Source organism: Botrytis sinoallii (genome assembly GCF_014898435.1).
Source record: "Botrytis sinoallii strain Bc 23 chromosome Unknown BSIN_001, whole genome shotgun sequence".
NCBI lineage: Eukaryota > Fungi > Ascomycota > Leotiomycetes > Helotiales > Sclerotiniaceae > Botrytis > Botrytis sinoallii.
Genome location: NW_024066028.1, coordinates 2,147,246 through 2,165,862, shown reverse-complemented (window position 1 = coordinate 2,165,862; position 18,617 = coordinate 2,147,246). Strand labels below are relative to the sequence as shown.

General features: G+C 44.5%; 4 protein-coding genes across 4 annotated transcripts; 2 read left to right on the top strand and 2 right to left on the bottom strand.

Moving 5' to 3' along the window:
• Positions 1-687: 687 nt before the first annotated feature.
• Positions 688-7,212, top strand: EAF02_000467 (uncharacterized protein; the record flags this gene model as incomplete). Its single annotated transcript, XM_038896515.1, has 4 exons — positions 688-2,680; positions 2,734-5,423; positions 5,474-6,592; positions 6,646-7,212. The coding sequence occupies 4 exons, from the start codon at positions 688-690 to the stop codon at positions 6,760-6,762; spliced, it is 5,919 nt and encodes a 1,972-aa protein (XP_038763374.1). The 3' UTR covers positions 6,763-7,212.
• Positions 7,213-7,939: 727 nt separating this feature from the next.
• On the bottom strand, positions 7,940-9,915 carry EAF02_000466 (uncharacterized protein; the record flags this gene model as incomplete). The annotated part of the gene is made up of 5 exons (XM_038896514.1): positions 7,940-8,577; positions 8,780-8,905; positions 8,956-9,468; positions 9,650-9,693; positions 9,808-9,915. 5 exons carry the CDS (start codon positions 9,913-9,915, stop codon positions 8,421-8,423), a joined length of 948 nt encoding a protein of 315 aa, XP_038763373.1. The 3' UTR covers positions 7,940-8,420.
• Positions 9,916-12,833: 2,918 nt separating this feature from the next.
• Positions 12,834-15,455, top strand: EAF02_000465 (uncharacterized protein). The gene is made up of 3 exons (XM_038896513.1): positions 12,834-13,323; positions 13,435-13,557; positions 13,613-15,455. Exons 1-3 carry the CDS (start codon positions 13,303-13,305, stop codon positions 14,819-14,821), a joined length of 1,353 nt encoding a protein of 450 aa, XP_038763372.1. The 5' UTR covers positions 12,834-13,302; the 3' UTR covers positions 14,822-15,455.
• Positions 15,456-17,312: 1,857 nt separating this feature from the next.
• Positions 17,313-18,345, bottom strand: EAF02_000464 (uncharacterized protein). The gene is made up of 3 exons (XM_038896512.1): positions 18,276-18,345; positions 18,126-18,209; positions 17,313-18,013 (listed from the first exon to the last, which is right to left on the bottom strand). Exon 3 carries the CDS (start codon positions 17,649-17,651, stop codon positions 17,433-17,435), a length of 219 nt encoding a protein of 72 aa, XP_038763371.1. The 5' UTR covers positions 17,652-18,013; positions 18,126-18,209; positions 18,276-18,345; the 3' UTR covers positions 17,313-17,432.
• Positions 18,346-18,617: the final 272 nt, after the last annotated feature.

Genomic DNA, 18,617 nt, shown 5'->3' with positions numbered 1-18,617 from the left:
ACAACCACACCACACCACACCACACCACATTACATTACTTTACCAGTATTGTGCTTTTGTACCTTTTCATATTGTCGGGTAGAAATACTTACGACCTACCTACCTAGTAGATCACTTCAAAGTTATCATACATACTAGGTAGTAGTAACCTTTCCGTCTTTCGTCTTTTATTGCACAACCACTCACACTTAATTCTTCTCCCTCTCACTCTCTCACTCTCTCTCACACACCCGCTCACTCTTTCACCCTCTTAAAACTCGAAAAGCAACAATTTTCCAGACTGTGTGGAGAAAAATCATTAAAGCTCTCTAACCCCCAACTACCTACCGGTAAACCTCTGACCCATAATAATCGATCGCGCTCCATTCAATTGCATCCAATTGCATAACAAAACCACGCTACCTTTTACCGTCTCTAACTTTCTCTCCCGCATTATACTGAAAGTATAACCAACTCTTGTCCTATGATTCTTCCGTCCAACCTACTGCCACATACATTCAATTTTCTCCCTCGTGCGCCCAGAGCTCAAGGATAAGGTTGGTTGCTCAAATCAAATCCATCGAATCAGCTACAAGTATTCCAAGGGCCATTCAACTTCTGCCACAATTGTATAGATCATCAATAAACAATCACAGCATTACCACCGCTCACAATTAGAGCACGAGCTTCAACAGATGTTGAGGCACAATGGAGGATGGATTTCAAGATGACCAGAATTTTTATTCTAGGTCTTTTCCCCAGTCAGAAGCTCAGTCCCCAGCGCAATCCCAATCTCAATCCCAGTACTCGTCGGATTTGACTTCACAACACCGGCAGATACCTTCTCCTACCACTTGCGAATCTCCTCACTTTTCCCAGAGATTTGACTTCGATCCGGCCCCCCCTCACCCTCCTAAACTCCCTCTTCTTACGACCTCGAATCTACAATTACAAACTACCAACACGAATGGTTACATGAATACTTCCGATGATGGTGGTGAACCAGATGACTTCTACCGAGATTATCAACCTCCCCAACAGACAAACAGCCCGCCAGATCAGTTGTTAGATATGGCTACAACAACAACAGATGTTAGGCCAGCTTCTTCCACAATGCGATCAAGTAATACCAGCAGTTCACCAAAACAAACTCCTTCTACTTCGAGAACTACAACGCGACCACCCTTCGGCTCGAATCTATCGTATGCTGAAAGCAATCAAAAGCAATCAGCCAAATCACTAGTCAATGGATATGGAAAAGCATCACAAAAACCAAGCGTGAAGGATCTCTTGAAGCGCTTTGATCAGAACAATGATCAGTCCCTTCCCATGCCGCGGAAACCAGTGGTACGAACAAAAGATAGTGCTGGGATCAGTTCCGGATATATGAGAGATCGATCGAATCCATACACTGCCCGCGTGGCTAGTAACCCAGGACCTATAACTACGAGTGCGTCATTAAGGACAAGTAATACTACGAGGGAGCCGGGATCAACCAGAGTTAAATCGCCTCCATCCAGTACAAGAGCAATGCAACGACCAAGATTTGCGACGGAGGACCAACATTCAAGTAATGCTTCCTTGGGTTCCGCCCGCAGCATGCGTACGAGGAATACACCAAGTACCAAAGCCAGTTCAACTTCGAAGTCAATGAACAATCTTTCGCCATCATCTCAATCTCAACCACCACCTGCGGTGCCGGAGAAGCGTCCTCTATTTGGAGAAATTTCAAATTTAGGTCAAGGTACATTTGAAGCTGGTTACGGTATTCCAACGACTACAAGAAGGACATCTGAATCAGGGCTACCTTCGGCCATCTTTACTGAGCAACGTAGTCGCACGGATGCCGACATTTCTCCAACTTCGCCAACAGCCTGGTATTTGGGAGTAACGCCGTCGCTCGGTGACGTAGAACCAAATAAGCCGCGAAGATCAGGTCACAATCGTGCCCATAGTGACTTTGCAGACACCAAGGTAAATACTATGCATAATGTCAACCGCTCTTCTTTTCTATTACCAGAATCCCCAGTCAATGCCAAGGATTCAGGTCCAAACACTGCGCCGGATTCTTCTCATGTAGAAGCTGAGGGTGGATCCGATCTTCAGTCAGCAAAGCTGTCATCTCGACTCCCTATTGCACTCAAACGCTCGAGTACTCAGTCAGATAGATCAAGTTCCCCATCAACGCGTGCTAGTTCTCCTCTGACTGGCAAACGCCCGCTCCATGGAAAGCTTCCTCGAGAACATCGACCATGGAGTCCTGCGGGACGCTCGATGACATCAGCAACTCGTTCTGTACCTCCTAACAGCCGTGCCAAGACACGTAGCCCAGACAAAGTCTCTAGCAGTGGTAGCTTGAAAGCTTATATTTCCGCACCGCCCGCAAAAAACTCCCCGCCTCTACGAAGTTCACGTCCTCGGCAACCTGTTTCTGCAGCAACAACCGCTAGTTCAAGACAAAAGGCAGTGGATGGATCGGCATCGCCACATGACACAAGAGCTGGGATTAAAGTGACTAAAGCCGGTGGAACTTCTGAGACGAAAGGACGTAAGACAATAACGACAGAACCAGTTAACTATGCAGCACGGCGGGCACAAATTACACGTGCATACACTAAGTCAATCCATGAATCTGAACTGCAGAAGATTCGAGCATCTCACGCACACCATGCCAACGAACATAGTCCTCAAGCCACAAACGGTGACGAAAGCTCCAAGTCTAAACATGCGACTACCTCTACGAATGGAGATCAGATACCAGATATGCCATCACTAGGGCCCGAATCATTACAGATCTTGACAAGCTTCGATCCACAAATTTCCCGCCACCTGTTGAGCATCAGATTGTAATGGATCAAGATTCGCCAACTTTGGGTGTCACTAACGGCATGCCCGGAGCATTTATTGAAGAGGATGTACCAATGTCCGCAATTTCAAATATCTCTGCCACGACTTTTATTGAAAATGAAGCGCAGACAGAAGGTGCCCGTCTTGCTCGTATCCCGTCTATAAAGCTTGCGGATTCAGTTGCAGTGCCTGCTCAAGTACTTAAAGTAGATGATGTGACTCCTGAGGATCGAGCAAAGATCACAGCGGACTCTTTAGGAATTTCTATCAAGGCCACTTCAATAGGATATACTCCGAAGGAGGATTTCAGTGAAGCATTACCAGAGTCCATTGATCATGATTTGACATCAGAAGCCTCTGAAAGTCCATCAAATGCCATCACCTATGATGAGCAAGCCAAAGTCACTGTTACAGAACTCCCAAGCGCGAGGACCTTGGTATCAGAAATTTTCAATTCGGACTCCATGCATCACATGGATTTCGAAGTAGCTGCTCTTGCGAGTATCAACCATGGTGATGTTCAGCCCACCGGTTTGGGTTTATACGATGAGAATTCTCAGCAGCTGGTAGATATTCCCATCAGAATCGAAGAAGACACGGACAGATCCCAGTTACACCTAGAATCAGATACAATTTCCGTGGAAGGCCCCAGACTAGAATTACCAGGTTTGCGTACCGCCCTTGCCGAGTCCCTATCGCCACTAGAGAACGATAGACAACCGGATTTGTACACTCCCACAGATATCGAGTATGAAAGTTCTGATGATATTGGCGCGGGAAACACCGGGAATACGAGTGAACAAGAAGACTTGTACGGACCATCTTATGACCAGAATCGTGAGTTATATCTAACATCTGACGCCTACCACCGTGAAAACCGACATTCTGCTTGGACCGATTTCTCAGTTGCCACAGCAGATGATCCAGCCCCCCAAGACGAGAATCAGAGGTGGATAAACACGAAGATCTCGCTTCCTGAACTACAGAAAGCTCCTACACCGCCCCCCAAATTGCCTCCTTCTCCCGGGCCACTTAGGCCGATCGAGGACACAAGTTCCATGAATTCTTCCAGGCTCGAACTACCTCCATTGACATCCCACAACGGATTCGGCCTTGGATTCGACCCGGACACCATCTATAGCGTTCCAACTGTCCCAGTATGGTCTAACCTCACTCCTCCACTAATTTCAGAGCATACTTCTCGGAAAGATGCAATTGCTAAATTAGGTCCTCCTACTCGTACACCCCCTCCTCCTGCTATGCAAGACAGTCGTCCACAATCGGGAACCGATCAAATCAGCCAAAACACTACTAGCCAACATACTGAATCCAGACGCCCAAGCGATGACTTGGTTTCGCCGCGGCCTTCACTTTCTACACCTTCCATTTCCACTCCTAGATCAAGCATGCAAATATCTCAGGAAGATGTATCTTTAAGCAATGGCTACCCCGCCCCTAAAGCTCCCCTGCTACCTCTCACAGAGGAAGAGCAAGCAATTGCCAAGAAAAAAAGCGCACGCCTATTTACTCGGAGAAAGATTATCGAGGAAATAATTGATACAGAGTCCGCTTATCTGAAAGACATGAATGTAGTTGAGGAAATCTACAAAGGTACAGCAGAAGCATGCCCAAAATTGGACTTTGGCGATATCAAAACCATATTCAGAAATACAGATGAGATTATAGCTTTCTCAACAACTCTGCTGGATGACCTGAAGAAAGCTGGGGCAGCTGTCTACACTTCAAAGGCTCGCGCCAGACAAAGTAAAGCTACATCCACAACGACTACTGCGGCAAATACCCCTGCATCGCTGGGTCCAAACGACAGTAGCTCAGATCCTCCAGAATCCAATGATTTCAATGAAGAAAGGGACAGAAAGACCTATATTGGTTATACATTTGGCAAACATCTCAGGAGAATGCAAGAGGTCTACACAGAATTTTTGAAAAACAGCGAATTGGCAGCAGACCGCTTGAGGATATTGTCAGCGGACTCTACGGTTAATGTATGGCTTATTGAATGCAACAATGTCGCAAAGGATTTAACGGCTGCTTGGGATCTCGACGCTCTGATGGTCAAACCAGTCCAACGGGTCACTCGATACCAGCTATTAATCGACAATCTCGTGAGACATACAGCTGAAGATCACCCAGATTTCAATGCTCTTTCGATTGCAGCTCGAGAAACATTGAATTTATTGCAGACTATTGACAAGCTTAAGGAACGTATCTCAGTCGTCGGGAAGATTGTCGGTCGAAAACGCAAGGAATCAGAAGTCCGCCTTGGAATCGCCAAGGCATTTGGACGACGATCAGAGAAGCTGACTTCTAACGTGGTTCGGCCCCATGACGATGAAGTGTTTGTCAAGTTGCATGAAAAGTTTGGTCATGATTACCTACGACTGCAAGTAGTAATGCGTGATGTTGAATACTACACTCGACAGGTCGCTACTTGGGTCAACGATTTTCTTAGATTTCTTTCTGCCATGGAAATAATCATGCGACACAGCCCTTCTTCACACCCAGAAATGGAAGCTCGATGGACTCAGTTTAACCTTTCCATGAGAGATATGGGGAGTGTTGCTTTGGAAAGCCATGTAAGCATTTTTCTATGATCTAGGAAGTTATCAACGCTAATATAAAACAGGTGGGACAAATCCGAAAGGAAGTCATTGAGCCAATCGAAGCTGTGATTCGGTTATATTCTGGGCCTACTGAATTCATGAAGAAACGTGCGAAAAGGCGCGTAGATTATGAAAAGCTGATGGCTGTCAAAGCCAATGGCAAGAAGCCTGACGAAAAGCTTCAATTGCTAGCCAAAGAATACGATGCTCTGAATGAAACGTTGAAGACGGATATGCCCCGGCTCTCAGTATTAACGGCGCAGGTAGGACAAACAATTCTCGCCAAACTTATCTTCAGTCAAACAGCTTGGTACTACATCTGGCAAGAGAAGGTCAAGACTGTGTTGGATGCTAACCAAATACCAATGAACGAGAATGACATATTACAATCATTTGAGCGGGATTACAAGTATGTGCTCGCACAAACCCAAGAGCTTCGCCTCATCAATGGTGCACTCGAGGTGGATTGCTTTTTGGACAAACTAGACTCGACCCCCGTTACCAGCATCAAAGATAACGAATCGATAAAAACAAAAGGTCGACTATCTGATTCGTCCGCTCGTCCACGACTTCTGTCCTTGGCAGCTCCACATGATACATCTCCATGTCTACCGACTCCAGATTTTGCAAAGCGACATAGTGGACAATTTTCATTCTCGCCAATTATGGCAAATGGCCCTGGCTTTCCGGCGCATGCTCCATATCAACCAGCAGCTTACTCTGTAGGACATTCTCGTGCTGGCTCGGGCTCTCCTGCGACGCCAGATGCGAATGCCCCTCGTCTTTATGGTTCTACCAGACCATCAACATCACGTAGCATTACTTCGGATAATGGTGGCGTAGCAAGGATTAGCACAGACCTGGGACATCGTAGGGAATCAAGTTCCACTCAAGCATCTGCATCATACATGGTAGATGGTCCTCTTCGCGATCAACGACCGTTCTCAGGCATTTTCCATTCGGCGATGCCTTTACCCGATGACCCTGAGGATAGCGTTCGATCCTCGAGAGCCTCCTCAGTGGATCGTGCCCATGGAAGTCGGTACAATGTCATCTACCTGGCAGCAAGCTTATTTGAATTTAATATTGCAGCAACTAAGACTGAAGCTGGTTACCCTTATCTAACCTACTCACCCGGTGAAGTAAGTTAACAATTGTATCTGGCATTTCTCGTTATAAGCTGACTTATTTTTAGATCTTTGATGTCATTGGTGAGAAGGGCGAGCTCTGGTTGGCTAAAAATCAAGATGATGGCTCTGATCAAGTTGGCTGGATCTGGAGTAAGCACTTTGCTCGTCTCGCCATGGATTGATGAGCCAACATCTGCCCCTTTCAACGTGTACTATTCCCTTTCTTTTTGGTTCTTCTAGCAACAACGCATCCTTGATTTGGCGTTGAAGCACTTATCTGTACTCGTTTTCCGAAATAATTTTCGACAGAAAAGCAACAATTTACGAGGGCTATCGGCGTAAAGAGGGCGGTGTCTTAAATTCAAGCTTCATGATAGGACATGATCCTATTGGATCATTTTATTTGTTTTGCCTGACTACAGCTAGTTTCTGGCATACACAATTCGGGTCTGGATGGAAAGGAGGGGCGTTCTTGATTTAGGGATGGGCGTTCAGATAAGCCTGAGTTATTCATTCATTTGACTTTTTCTTTTCTTTTTCTTTTCTTTTTTTGATCTCTAAAGTCGATGAGATTGTTTTTAGAGTGTCTATTATGGAGCGATTCGTTATGAGGGATGGAATGGAACCACACATGCAGCGTATTTTCCTTTTATTACTTTTCCGAAAATTTCCAAATGTTTAGGCCGCAGGTTTGGGTTGTTAATATAGCTGGATGGGATTTTCGCAGAACTCATGATTGTATGCATGAGGTGATGATGACTCTGGTTTGTTGGAGTTAGTCTTAGTTTTAGTTTCAGTTGTTGAATATACCAGGGGAGCAAGAGCATGTGAGAAAGAAGAAGAGGAAAGAGGTCAACAGAACATGGGCTGGATGATAAGGGGAAAGAAAAGTGGATGAGGAGAGGAGAGGAGAGAATGGAGGAAATGGACTTGACTTCTTATTCTCAGATAGGAAACTTTTTTTTTGTCATTTGTTTGGTTTGGGGTTTGGGACAGAGGAGAGATGGGAAAGAGGATGAATCTCTTTTCTATTTTTCAAAGGAAAGGCAAAGCGCAAAGGAAGATGAAAGACACGGGGTGGATGGAAAGATGGATGGATACCCGAGGATCATTATGTATGTGTGAAGGAGTTATTGAATTGTCTGTGTAGGAAATTTTCGGTTTTTTTCTTCTTCTTCTCATCTAACAAAGTGTGGAGATGCGGATGTGCAATCGATGCATTGCGTTGCGTAAGATAGGAGAGAAGTAAGGGGGGGAATCAATGGGGAGAGGAGGGAAATGAAATCATACTGGTCAAATTCTAGGAATGGGATGTGAGGAATGATATCAGAAGTAGTGTGGAATGAAACCAAGAGAATTCCTTTAAAACCAAATTTTGATTAGGCTATGATTAAATGCGTGATTTGCGTGACATGTCTCGTCGTGTGAGCAATTAAACACCAAACGTAGAAAGAATGTACTAGTAGGATGATGCAAGAACGGCTTCTCAGAAGCGCGTCCCCTTGTTCTTGACTGCGTCTCTCCGTGCCTATCATGATATAGAAACTCGTAATAAAATACATGTAAATCTTGTTCACTCTACTCTTGTACCGAATCTCTCCATTCTAAAATCTCTCCATTCTAAAGAAGAAAAACTTTTTATAGAAATTCATCCATCGCTCATACGGACATCTCAAGTGGAAATGAAGTGAAGGTCTAGGTCTCGCTTGATCAAAAGGAGTATCCGAAATGCACCAAACGCCTCGCCAAATGCTATATTAATTTTGTGTTATAACGCAACGTAATGCATGCTAGAAAGATTCGAATGATGGATCGTGCTCCCTGGTATGGGGTTATGGGATTAACCATGTTTTGTGTCTAGGTTCCCGACGAAATCGGCGACGGCTTCGAAATACCCAATCTCAACCACACTCGAATTGTGGTCACCGCTCGGGAGAGGCTTCCATACTTTGGTGGGGGACTGGCAGATCTCGAAGAGACGGCGCATGTGGCTAGGCCTGTGGCGGGGGAGTTAGTGGAAAGATATGGAATAGAGTAGTTTTGCGGTATTGGTATGGGTTGGGTTGAGGTAGTCAGACAAAAAGTTCTCGTATTGTGTAATCTGGTCCCAGAAGGGAGGTCATGTTTTGTGGATGGAAATTGGGTCATCATTCTAGAGGATGGCGTGTGGGAGGAAGAAAGGAGAGGAAGAAGACGTACGGTACAATCTCATCCAGGAGACCACTCATGAAGAGAATTGGGACTTCGGTAATGGTAGGTAGATATGTGTCTGATGGCCAGACTTGATGGCACAGATAGGCGAGATATCTGGCTGGTGGAATAACACTACGGCGTGTTAGTATTTGAATAGAGCTGTGTGGTGGATGTAATCGTACGATGGAATCAGCTTTCTCATGGATAGAAAAGTGTTTTCCAAAATTAGGCCCACTAATCTTTCGTCGTGTTGATTTTTTGCTACTAGTTGGATTGATACCGCACCCCCAAGACTTTGACCGTATATGACAATGTCGTTATCTCTCGTCTCTGCTCTCTTGCGTAGATAGTCGAAACCAGTCTGAGCATCTATCATGAGACCCTTCTCGTCCGGTGATCCAGTCGAGAGACCATAACCCCGGTATTCCAACATCAAGACACTACATCCTACCATATTTATGAATCGTCTCGCGATAGGTATTCGATGACCAATATTTCCGGCATTGCCGTGAAACATGAGGATTGTGACATTCTTTCTCTTCCTCGTCAGCGGTGCTCGAATGTAGAAGGCTGAAAGCTTTTCCCCATCAGGTGTAGGGATCACCAACTCCTCGAAATCCGAGATGCCGAATTGTGAGGGTCGTGGAACTTCGGTGCGGGCCGCATTTGGGATGGAACTTGGGTAAATCAAGGACCTGAGGGTTGAGGAAACATATCGATCAGTATTTTATTGAATGGTAACATGGTTTCAGGAAGTTGTGAATGGGTGCGCGATGTGGTGTGTGGTGCGTGTGTGGTGTGATGTGAAGATGAAAGAAGAAGAAGAAAAAGAAAAAAAAGGTGAGGGGGCTTTGTAGAGTGGAGGGGAAAATATACTTTTGCTTGAAGTAGAGAAGAGAACTTAGTAAAAAAGTTATACCCTGCAATTATTCGTAAGTACGAGGACAATGGATGAAAAACAAGCGTGGCCCAGTAGAGCACCAAATATCCTTCAAAAACGATGTAGGATTGGGATTGTGTGAAAGAAAATGTACCGAAGACACAAGGACAGGAAATTTGAGGTAACCTGCGATAGAACTGGTAACAGTAGTTACCTGTTCAATATACCCTCCACCAGATGAATCTTGTGTCGACATCTTCATGTACTTTAATAAGGGGGAGAGTAGTGGGAGGAGGTAGGTAGGGTGGGAATGCGTTTTCTCAAGGACCAAGAATGGACCAATATCTTCCTCCAATGGAAATGAGAAGAGTTGTGATGATGAATTAAATTGAGATGAGATTGCAATTGGAATTGTCAGTAGCAGTAGTAACACATGGTATAGTCTTGGTGTAATTGGTAGATGGATCTGGATCTCCTTGGAATTTGATGTTTTGATGTTTTGATAGTACTTTGGAGTGAGTGAGGGCTCGAGTGTGGATGGATGGATGGATGGATGGATGGATGGATGGATGGATGGATGGATGGATGGATGGATGGATGGATAGATGATGGATGTGTTTCATGAATAAAAGTGCAAATGGTACTAGGTAGAGTAGAGTTGGTAGAAGTGGTAAAAGTGGTAAAGTGGTAAAGTGGTAAAGTGGTAAAATGGTAAACGTGGTAGAACTAGATAGCAAGTAGTATGATGAGCTGTCTCGAAAAGTGATGGTGTATGCGCAAAGTAGTCAGTATGTCTATGTCTACCTAGGTAGGTATGTCTATGAACCGTTGAACCCGTTGGACTCTTTTTACATTGAAGGAGAGATAGCTGGAGATGATTGACCGCCAAAATGTTATCGTGTACTCTTGCATATCAGAATCCCATGGTTGTCTCAGAATTTCAGGAGTGTATCGTAGCAAGAACCAACAAATCCTTCCACTTCTCCCTCCATCAACTCCACAAAAAAAACATATCAAATGCTCAACAACCTCGGGGTCGGTCGAGATCCAGATATTCAGATGTCAAGGGTGACTTGCATTGAGTGCTACTTGCATCGGACTAGAACTAGACAAAGAGTTACTCGCATTATGCTCACTAGACAACGACCTCCAAGAACTGTATCACAAGTACCTACCTACATCCATCTACGCACCCTTCAAACCTGCGGAGATCTATTTTGGTTCATGTAGTTGCGCAATCCTGCGACTAATTTATATATGCGATCGTCGGGTAAGCACGAGTGCAAACGTCAGCTAATCATAGCATGAAAAGTATACATTTGTCATGTATCGAGCCAAAGGCAAACGTCTTGTAGCAAAGAAATGGGAATCGTGGCTATAGAAATATCAAATCATCAAATCAACTTCATCAATGCCAAAGGGACACACACGGCAAGATGAAGGGGGAGAAAACCGGAGAGGAGACCGACCGACCAATGAAGGAATTTCGGACATGGCGATTTCTTCTCTCATGGGGCGGACTAACTTGAGGAGTCAAACAGATATATCTCACATGTGTTTGTGTTTGTCGTACAAATGACAGTTTCGCCTGCAATATTGTAATGTTGTCGTGATTAGATTGTATCTGGGTGGAAGATGCGTCAATGGGAGTACACGATATCATGGTGACACAACTATCAAGTCAATTAAGTCATATTCTGAGCCACAATCTTTCAAGATGGATGTACCCTCAGTGCCTCACGCTTTGAGATAAAACAAGGGTGATGAGTTGAGTACGAATTACGGAGGAGGGTGTCATCGATGTGATTCATGTTTTGGGAGTCTCGAGGGGAATTTATCCAAGATGATACACACGTCTTGAGATAGCAAGTAGAATTCGATTCGCGGGTTGAATTTCAAGCCAAACTCCTTCCTCTCATAAAACCTCCCTCCATCGAGGATATATCTCCATACTTCCGCCTTCTTTCTCCTTTTCCTCTGGCGATTGTACAGCGAGGCAGCGTACTCGGTCTCCTTCATTTCCTCGCCAACAAGCACTCACACATATGGAAGTAGAAAAATCGAATCGAACTAATGGCCTAGAATACCCGATCTCACGTTTCCTCCCTAGCAAGATCTCAACTATTGGGATCCCAATATGTGGCGAAATAAGGGGACCATCCAATGATCCAATGAAGAACATCTTCCCATGTGTCCAAGGTAAGGTAAGGTCGATTTGGATTTGGAGACAATGCCCAATGATCATGAATTCAACGCAAAGAATTGAGGATATCACATAACGATACATAAGGCGACCCAATGACAGTACTTGCTCGTACGAAGGTACCTACCCTACCACCCTACCTAGGTAGTAAGGCAAGAATGAGGGCTTAAGTATGGTATCGTCCCTTGAGATTGACGCCCAAAGCTAGAGAATTTTCGACGCTGCATATCGCACATCCATCCGTCCCCTGGGTGTGATGAATGTGAAATTGTGAATGAATGCACATTCCTCTTTGTTGATTCCACTTGTTGTTTACCATTACAAGCCAATATCATATAGGTAAGCCAGTGGCCATTGGGGGCGGGAATGAATACCAAATGAACATTGCTCCCTGAATGATACAAAGCGTAGACATCGTGGACCTTTTTGTTGTACTCTGTCTGTACTTTGGTGTCACTGTGTCGCAAGTGTCGCAAGCCAAAGGTACATACATACATGTACACACACAAGTAGTACGAATGTAGTTCTGAACATGCTTCCGGGCGTATTCTAGTCTCTCTCTTTCCCTTTCTCTCAAGGCGAAGGGAAGGGAAGGGGGAAGGGGGGAAGGGGAAGCATAGGAAGGGCGGCATCTCCACCAGTCAAGGAAGCAGGAAGAAAAAGTGTAAGCAAATTCCAACCAAACATTTTTCCTCTTTTGTCCCTCAATTCACTCAATTCACTCCATTCACACATCCATCGCCTTTTTTTCATGCAACCCAAAAAAATACTAACGCGCGAGAGCTGTACACCTGCATAGCCTTGAATCCCACAAAAATATCCCAAGGTCCAAGGTCCAAGATCCAAGGTCGAAAAAGTGTGAAAAAGATCTGAAAAGTATTTTAAGGGTTTGAATTTATTTATTTATTTATAAGTTTTTTTGTTTTTTGTTTTTTGTTGATTTATTCCAAAACGACTTATTATACCTGATAGCTACCCTCCCTCCTACTTACTCCCTACCTACACACCAACCATTCCATCCCATCCCAAAATACCCCTCCACCCTTCCCTCCCCCCAGTCAAATATCGAAGCAACAGCACAAAAGAGGCTTGGATTTGGAACCAAAGAGGAAATACTTCGATTTAGAAACACTCTTCATCCCTCCCCCGAGTTTCATATCAAACACTTGACATACATACCTATCTACGGGGTATACCTACCACCATCTCAATCTCAAGTTCCTTTCCTCAAATTCTCCAAAAGCTAGCTACTTTCTTCCCACCCCCGCGATACTAGAACAAATTCGCAAACTTATCTATTCTTCGCCAAAAGGAAAAAAAAGGAAGAAAAAAAAGAAAATCTCTTATCAATCTTCTACCTCATAAATTTCTTCTACAAATACTACAAATCTCAAACAATCCAAGAGACTCCTGCAGGGAAAGAAAAGGAAACTTACATATATCATCATGGTATCATTCAGCTGTGAGGTATGTTTATTATCCCTACGACTTCAATGTCCTGTTGAAACACCGACACCTGCACCTACATCTACTTTGGCAACTCAAACAAGCTTTTGTCTGACAAGAAACAATCTATAGAATTGCGGTGACGTCCTTACGAAGAAGAAACTTGACCCTCATCGAAATCAATGTCGCGGGGCATCATATACTTGCCTGGATTGCATGGTACATTTTCAGGGCCTAGAATATCGCTCGCATACTGTATGTAAACAAACATGATTCAGACGTGGGGCATCCTTTGCTGACCACAATTCAGAGCTGTATGAGCGAGGCGCAAAAATACCAAGGTGCGCTATACAGAGGAGAGGGTAAAGGGAAGAAAGGAAAGCAACAAAACAATCAAAAGAATAATTCGCATAACAATTCTCAATCCGCACCCGCCCACAACGCATACGTCGAAGATGCGCAAGATGAGTACGACAATTCGCAACAAGCTACAGCCCCGGTACCAGAAGCTGCCCCTTCAACGCCAGCACCCTTCAACGTATTTGATTTTCTCGTGGATCCAACACCCAATGCGTCGCGATTAGATCTCCCCGCAGCTGATGAGGTTATGAACGATTCTGAGCCTGAGCAACAAGTTCGCGACGAGCCCATGAGCGATAATGCAGATAGTTCCGAAGTAGAGGAGAAACCTTCCACGGATCTCGTACGAGTAAACGCAGCAGACAGTCCAAGTCTTACCAATCTCGTCGAATGGGGATCTGGACCAGTACCAACCAACGGACCTTTCGAAACACCAGCACCAAAAGCAATTGAGTGGAAACCAACCAAGGAACATGAGGGGAAATCGAAAAAGGATAAGAAAGACGAGAAGAAGAAAGATAAGAAGCGCAAACGTTTACATGTTGATACATCGTCCCGCGAAGGCGATGTCCAAATGAATGATGCGCCACCAGTTCTACACTCCGGATTGACCGCGGAAATTGGCAAGCTTCAAACTCGCCCTTCAGTCTTCCCCCCATCGCCAGATTATTCTGGTGCCGATGCTGAGAAGGAATCGCCTAGCGCAAGACCCAAGAAGACCAAGGAATCCAAACGCGCCAGCCGTGCTCGCACTCGCAATGACACATTCGGTAGCAATTTGATGTCATTGATCACCACTCGCCAACCTTCCCGCGAGCACTCGGAAGATCGACCCAAGAAACGTAAGCACAAGCATCGTACTAAGTCCTCCGAAAGACCTAAGATGCTCGAATACAAACCAATGAACGGCGCTGGTGATTCTTCCCCTGGCGAAAACCAGATGGTCGTCTATAAACCCCGCGCAGAACTTCTCATGAGCATGGTGAACAAGGGTCCCAATAGCGAAAAGGGTGTTTCAATGAATAAAGCATTGAAGAGATATCATCGCGAGAGAACGGCAGCGGGATTAGCGCTGGGAAAGGGAGATGAGGAGAAGGAGCTCTGGAGGAGTTTGAGAATGAAGAAGAATGATAGAGGAGAGATCGTCTTGTTTATGTGAACATGTATCACCCAAAAATGGGGCGCCAACAGATGGGGCGGGATGCACGACGGAGATCGAGCAGAAAGGAGAGGGGGAGCGTTGTGATACCATATTTTCTTCTTTATTCTGAGATGTATGTTTGGGATTGCAGATTTTGTTGTTGCTTGTTTGTTCTGTGCTTGCACTTGTACTTTTCTCATGCGTTTTTCATTCTTCTTCTCGCTCTTGTCTTTGTTCTTGTTCTTCTTGTTCATACATCTGTCGTGTTTACGTTTTCTGCTGCTGGATTTATGCTTATGCTTATGCTGTTAATCATGTATATGAGGGCATTGCGTGCGGGTTTGACTTCTAGGTTGGATCGGAATAGGAATGGATGCATGGGCATAAATAAGTGTACGAGATTTGTGGAATGGGATGGGATGGGTTTGAAAGGACTGGGCTAAACAGGACTGACTGCATGGGATTGAATTGATGTTTGTTTGCATGTGCTTCCAGGTACATATTCCTGGCTGGTTGGATCCAGAATATCGCGTTAATGGCTGTGGTATGCGGGCTTGATGTGCGATGAGTAGGAAGGCGGATGTAGTAATGTGAGGGGATATTAGTGGGTTCAATCAACCAAGCAATTAATTAATCAATCAATCAGTCAAACGTAAACAATACACCTTTTCCTTCTCTGTGAAAATGGTTTCGAAATGGGCATTCTATATCTCGCTTGTGAAATTAATTACTCAATACGACGGACATAGCATGAAAATGGTTGTCTTGTGTATATATATGTACGGTATATCAAGATTGTATGTTATGTAATCTTCATTGAATAACATAAATAAACAAGTGACATTTTATTTTTCAGAAACTCGAATTTTGACTTGCTCTCTCGCATTCACCATGATAGACATTCCTTTCCTTTTTTTGTAATACCCCCGAACCTGATTCCCATTCCTGTTTGTATTCATGTATCCATCTACATCTCGATATTGTCTATGAGAGTGAGAGGGAGAAAGACATTTTGATTTCTTTCTTTGCTCTCTCCTCTTTCCTCTTTGTACATGCATACAAAATATATTTCCTCCCAATCAATGCGTCGTCGTCTCTTTCTAGACTGTGATTGATTGTATTTGCATGGAGTTCTCCATTTTTGTGTTTTCTTTTCCGCGTCCTTGGTCGTATCATCCCTTCTCTGATATATTATGATAGAGAGAAAGAGAGGCTCTTCTCTACTCTACTCTGCTCTACTTACTAGCTTTTCCCATCTCTCATTGTATACCATATACCATATACCATATACCAGATACCATATACCATATACCATATACCATATACCATATACTTTTCCCCCTCTCCCCTCCCCTCCCCCTTACACCCCTCTCTCAACCATAAACCACCCACCGTACGACCCCCACGACCCCAAAATCCCAAGCAGAACCCCCGTAAACCAAGCGCACATGTGATGCGCCCTCTGCACTGCGAGTTCTTGGGCGTGGTTCCTCGGTAATCGTTTATCATATTGTCTTCGATGCCGGTTTCTAGATCGAATCGGAATCGGAATGCGAGCCGGAAGAGGAGGAGGGGGGCGTGGAAAAAGAAGCGGATGTGGATGTAGATGTATATGGCGAGGAAGAGTGGAGTGTGGGTAATCCCGGGAAGAGAAAAGGAAAGAGACGAGTTGCGGAATCAGAAAATGTGTTCGAAACTGAATTTTGATTGGAGGATGCAATGGTATTGTAATTCAATTCTGGAGCATGTGGTGCATTCAATATCTGTTGATGTTCGGTTTGCAGAGTGGACGGGATGGATTGTGACAGAAGGTGATGATGGAATTCTGGTTGAGAGTGCGGTTGAGTGTGTGAACTGGTATTCGTGTGCTTGTTGTTTTTGGCGTGAGTAGGAAGATGTTGTGGGTGGAGCGAGATATTGTTGTGCTTGTGTCTGCGTCTCCTGTGATTGCACTTGTAGTTGTGATGGGAGCGGGGCGTACACAACTGATTGAGGCGAAGAACCCAGTTGAGGAGAGTATAGAAGAGAGGAATAGTAATGTTGTATTGGGTTTTCCATTGCGTGGTTTGTGTTTGGAGATGATAGGGTTAGAGGTGGAGAGTCTGGTCGAGATTGTTGAGATCCATCAAATTCTTGAGAAGACGATTGGAAAAGTGCAATAGCGTGAGGGAAAGGGTGGGAAGACTTTGTTGTGGATTTGTTGCAATTCGTCTCCGTTTGAATCTAGATATGAGGTTGAGTTGAGGTTGTTGCTTGGTTTGTATATCCTTTGAAGAGGGGACCACGGTGGCTGAATTGAGGAATATGTGGATACCTACGAATGGAAAGTTGTTGTGTTATGAGTCAAGTAGAATATTATGACTTTGGCCTCGTTGATTGATCAATAGTGAATTGTCCAAGTGGTTGAATCAATTAAATGGATTCAAACATCAGAATCACCTCAAACAAAAGGTCGCACGGATAGTTTGATCGCGGAAATCAGAATATGCAAATAGCCATGAACTTTCAGGTGGAATTGCTCATAGGTAGATTGAATTTTGATATGGGATTTGGCAATGGCAGAGAAAATAATATGTATTCTTGTATGGGAAAAAAAAGCTGTTACCGCTTTCTGGAATATTGAATCGGGTCAAAGGAAGACTTCAAGGTGCACTGGGTGAAGTGAATGGGTAAATATGGAAGATGAGTGGATTGGAGGGGACTTGCTTAAATTCCCCAGACCTAAATTTGGAATCATAGTATTCGGATTCCATACTTCAATGCGGGGTGCACGCTGAACAAGAAGTGAATAGCAATGCAAAAACTCGCACTTGCATCTTCCCCATGAATCTAGACTCTCCACGTTCATGATTGTATTCCGGTCCCTCGAAAAACAGTGTGAAATTGCGGCAATCCGTGATCCAAACCCTCCAAATCACCCCGAGGCCACAAGAATAATTCTCTCACGTCTCAAGATTTGCACATTGTCGTAGAAATAAGGTACCGGGAATTCATCGATCGTGTTATTTTGTGGTGAAAGTATTTCCTTGAACTGATCCATCCATATTCATCAAACGTACATCCAGCCCATAGCCGTAGCAAAAGTCTGCACCTGAATGCATGAAGAAATTCCCAATGCTCCCATCATTCGACAACTATGACCAACAATTTATCTCAATCTTCTAGCCTCACGCTCAGATTCGAGTAAGCAGAGGATGTCGTCTTCACGGACTGTTTCTATGTGTTAGCCTACACCTTCCCTAGCTTCCCAACATTTCCTTCTTGAATATCTGCTGCCGAAATGTAATTCTGGGGGGGAATAAAAATAATCGTGAAATCGTACCTGGGCCCTTGACGTTACGGATGATGGAACGGGTGGTATCGTCCATGAACTCAACTCTGACTTGAGTAACACCTCCACGGGAACCTAATTTTTGTCAGAATTACCTCCTTTCAAATCCGTAGATATAGATTCTCCAGATTTCGACCATACCGGTTCTGCCCAAAACACGGGTGACCTTAACGAGCTTGACGGGACCTTTGATTGCCTCCATTTTTGCGATCTGAGTTTTGTTAGAATCTTGGAAACCGTAGATGAGCTCCTGAGTCACTCACAGGATTAATGCGGCTTGGATTTTGGGATTGTGGTTGATAAATTGAATCGGGGCTTACTGGTCGACGTGAATTTGGTGATAATTTTTTGCCTGTTCGCAGAATCTTAGGGCAAGAGATTCTCGTTAATATTCTTAGCGTTGAAATGGAAGCATTTTGCACTAACATGAATTGGGACTAGTGGCTTTTGAGAAGACGCCGACCACCGAAAGTACCAGGTGTT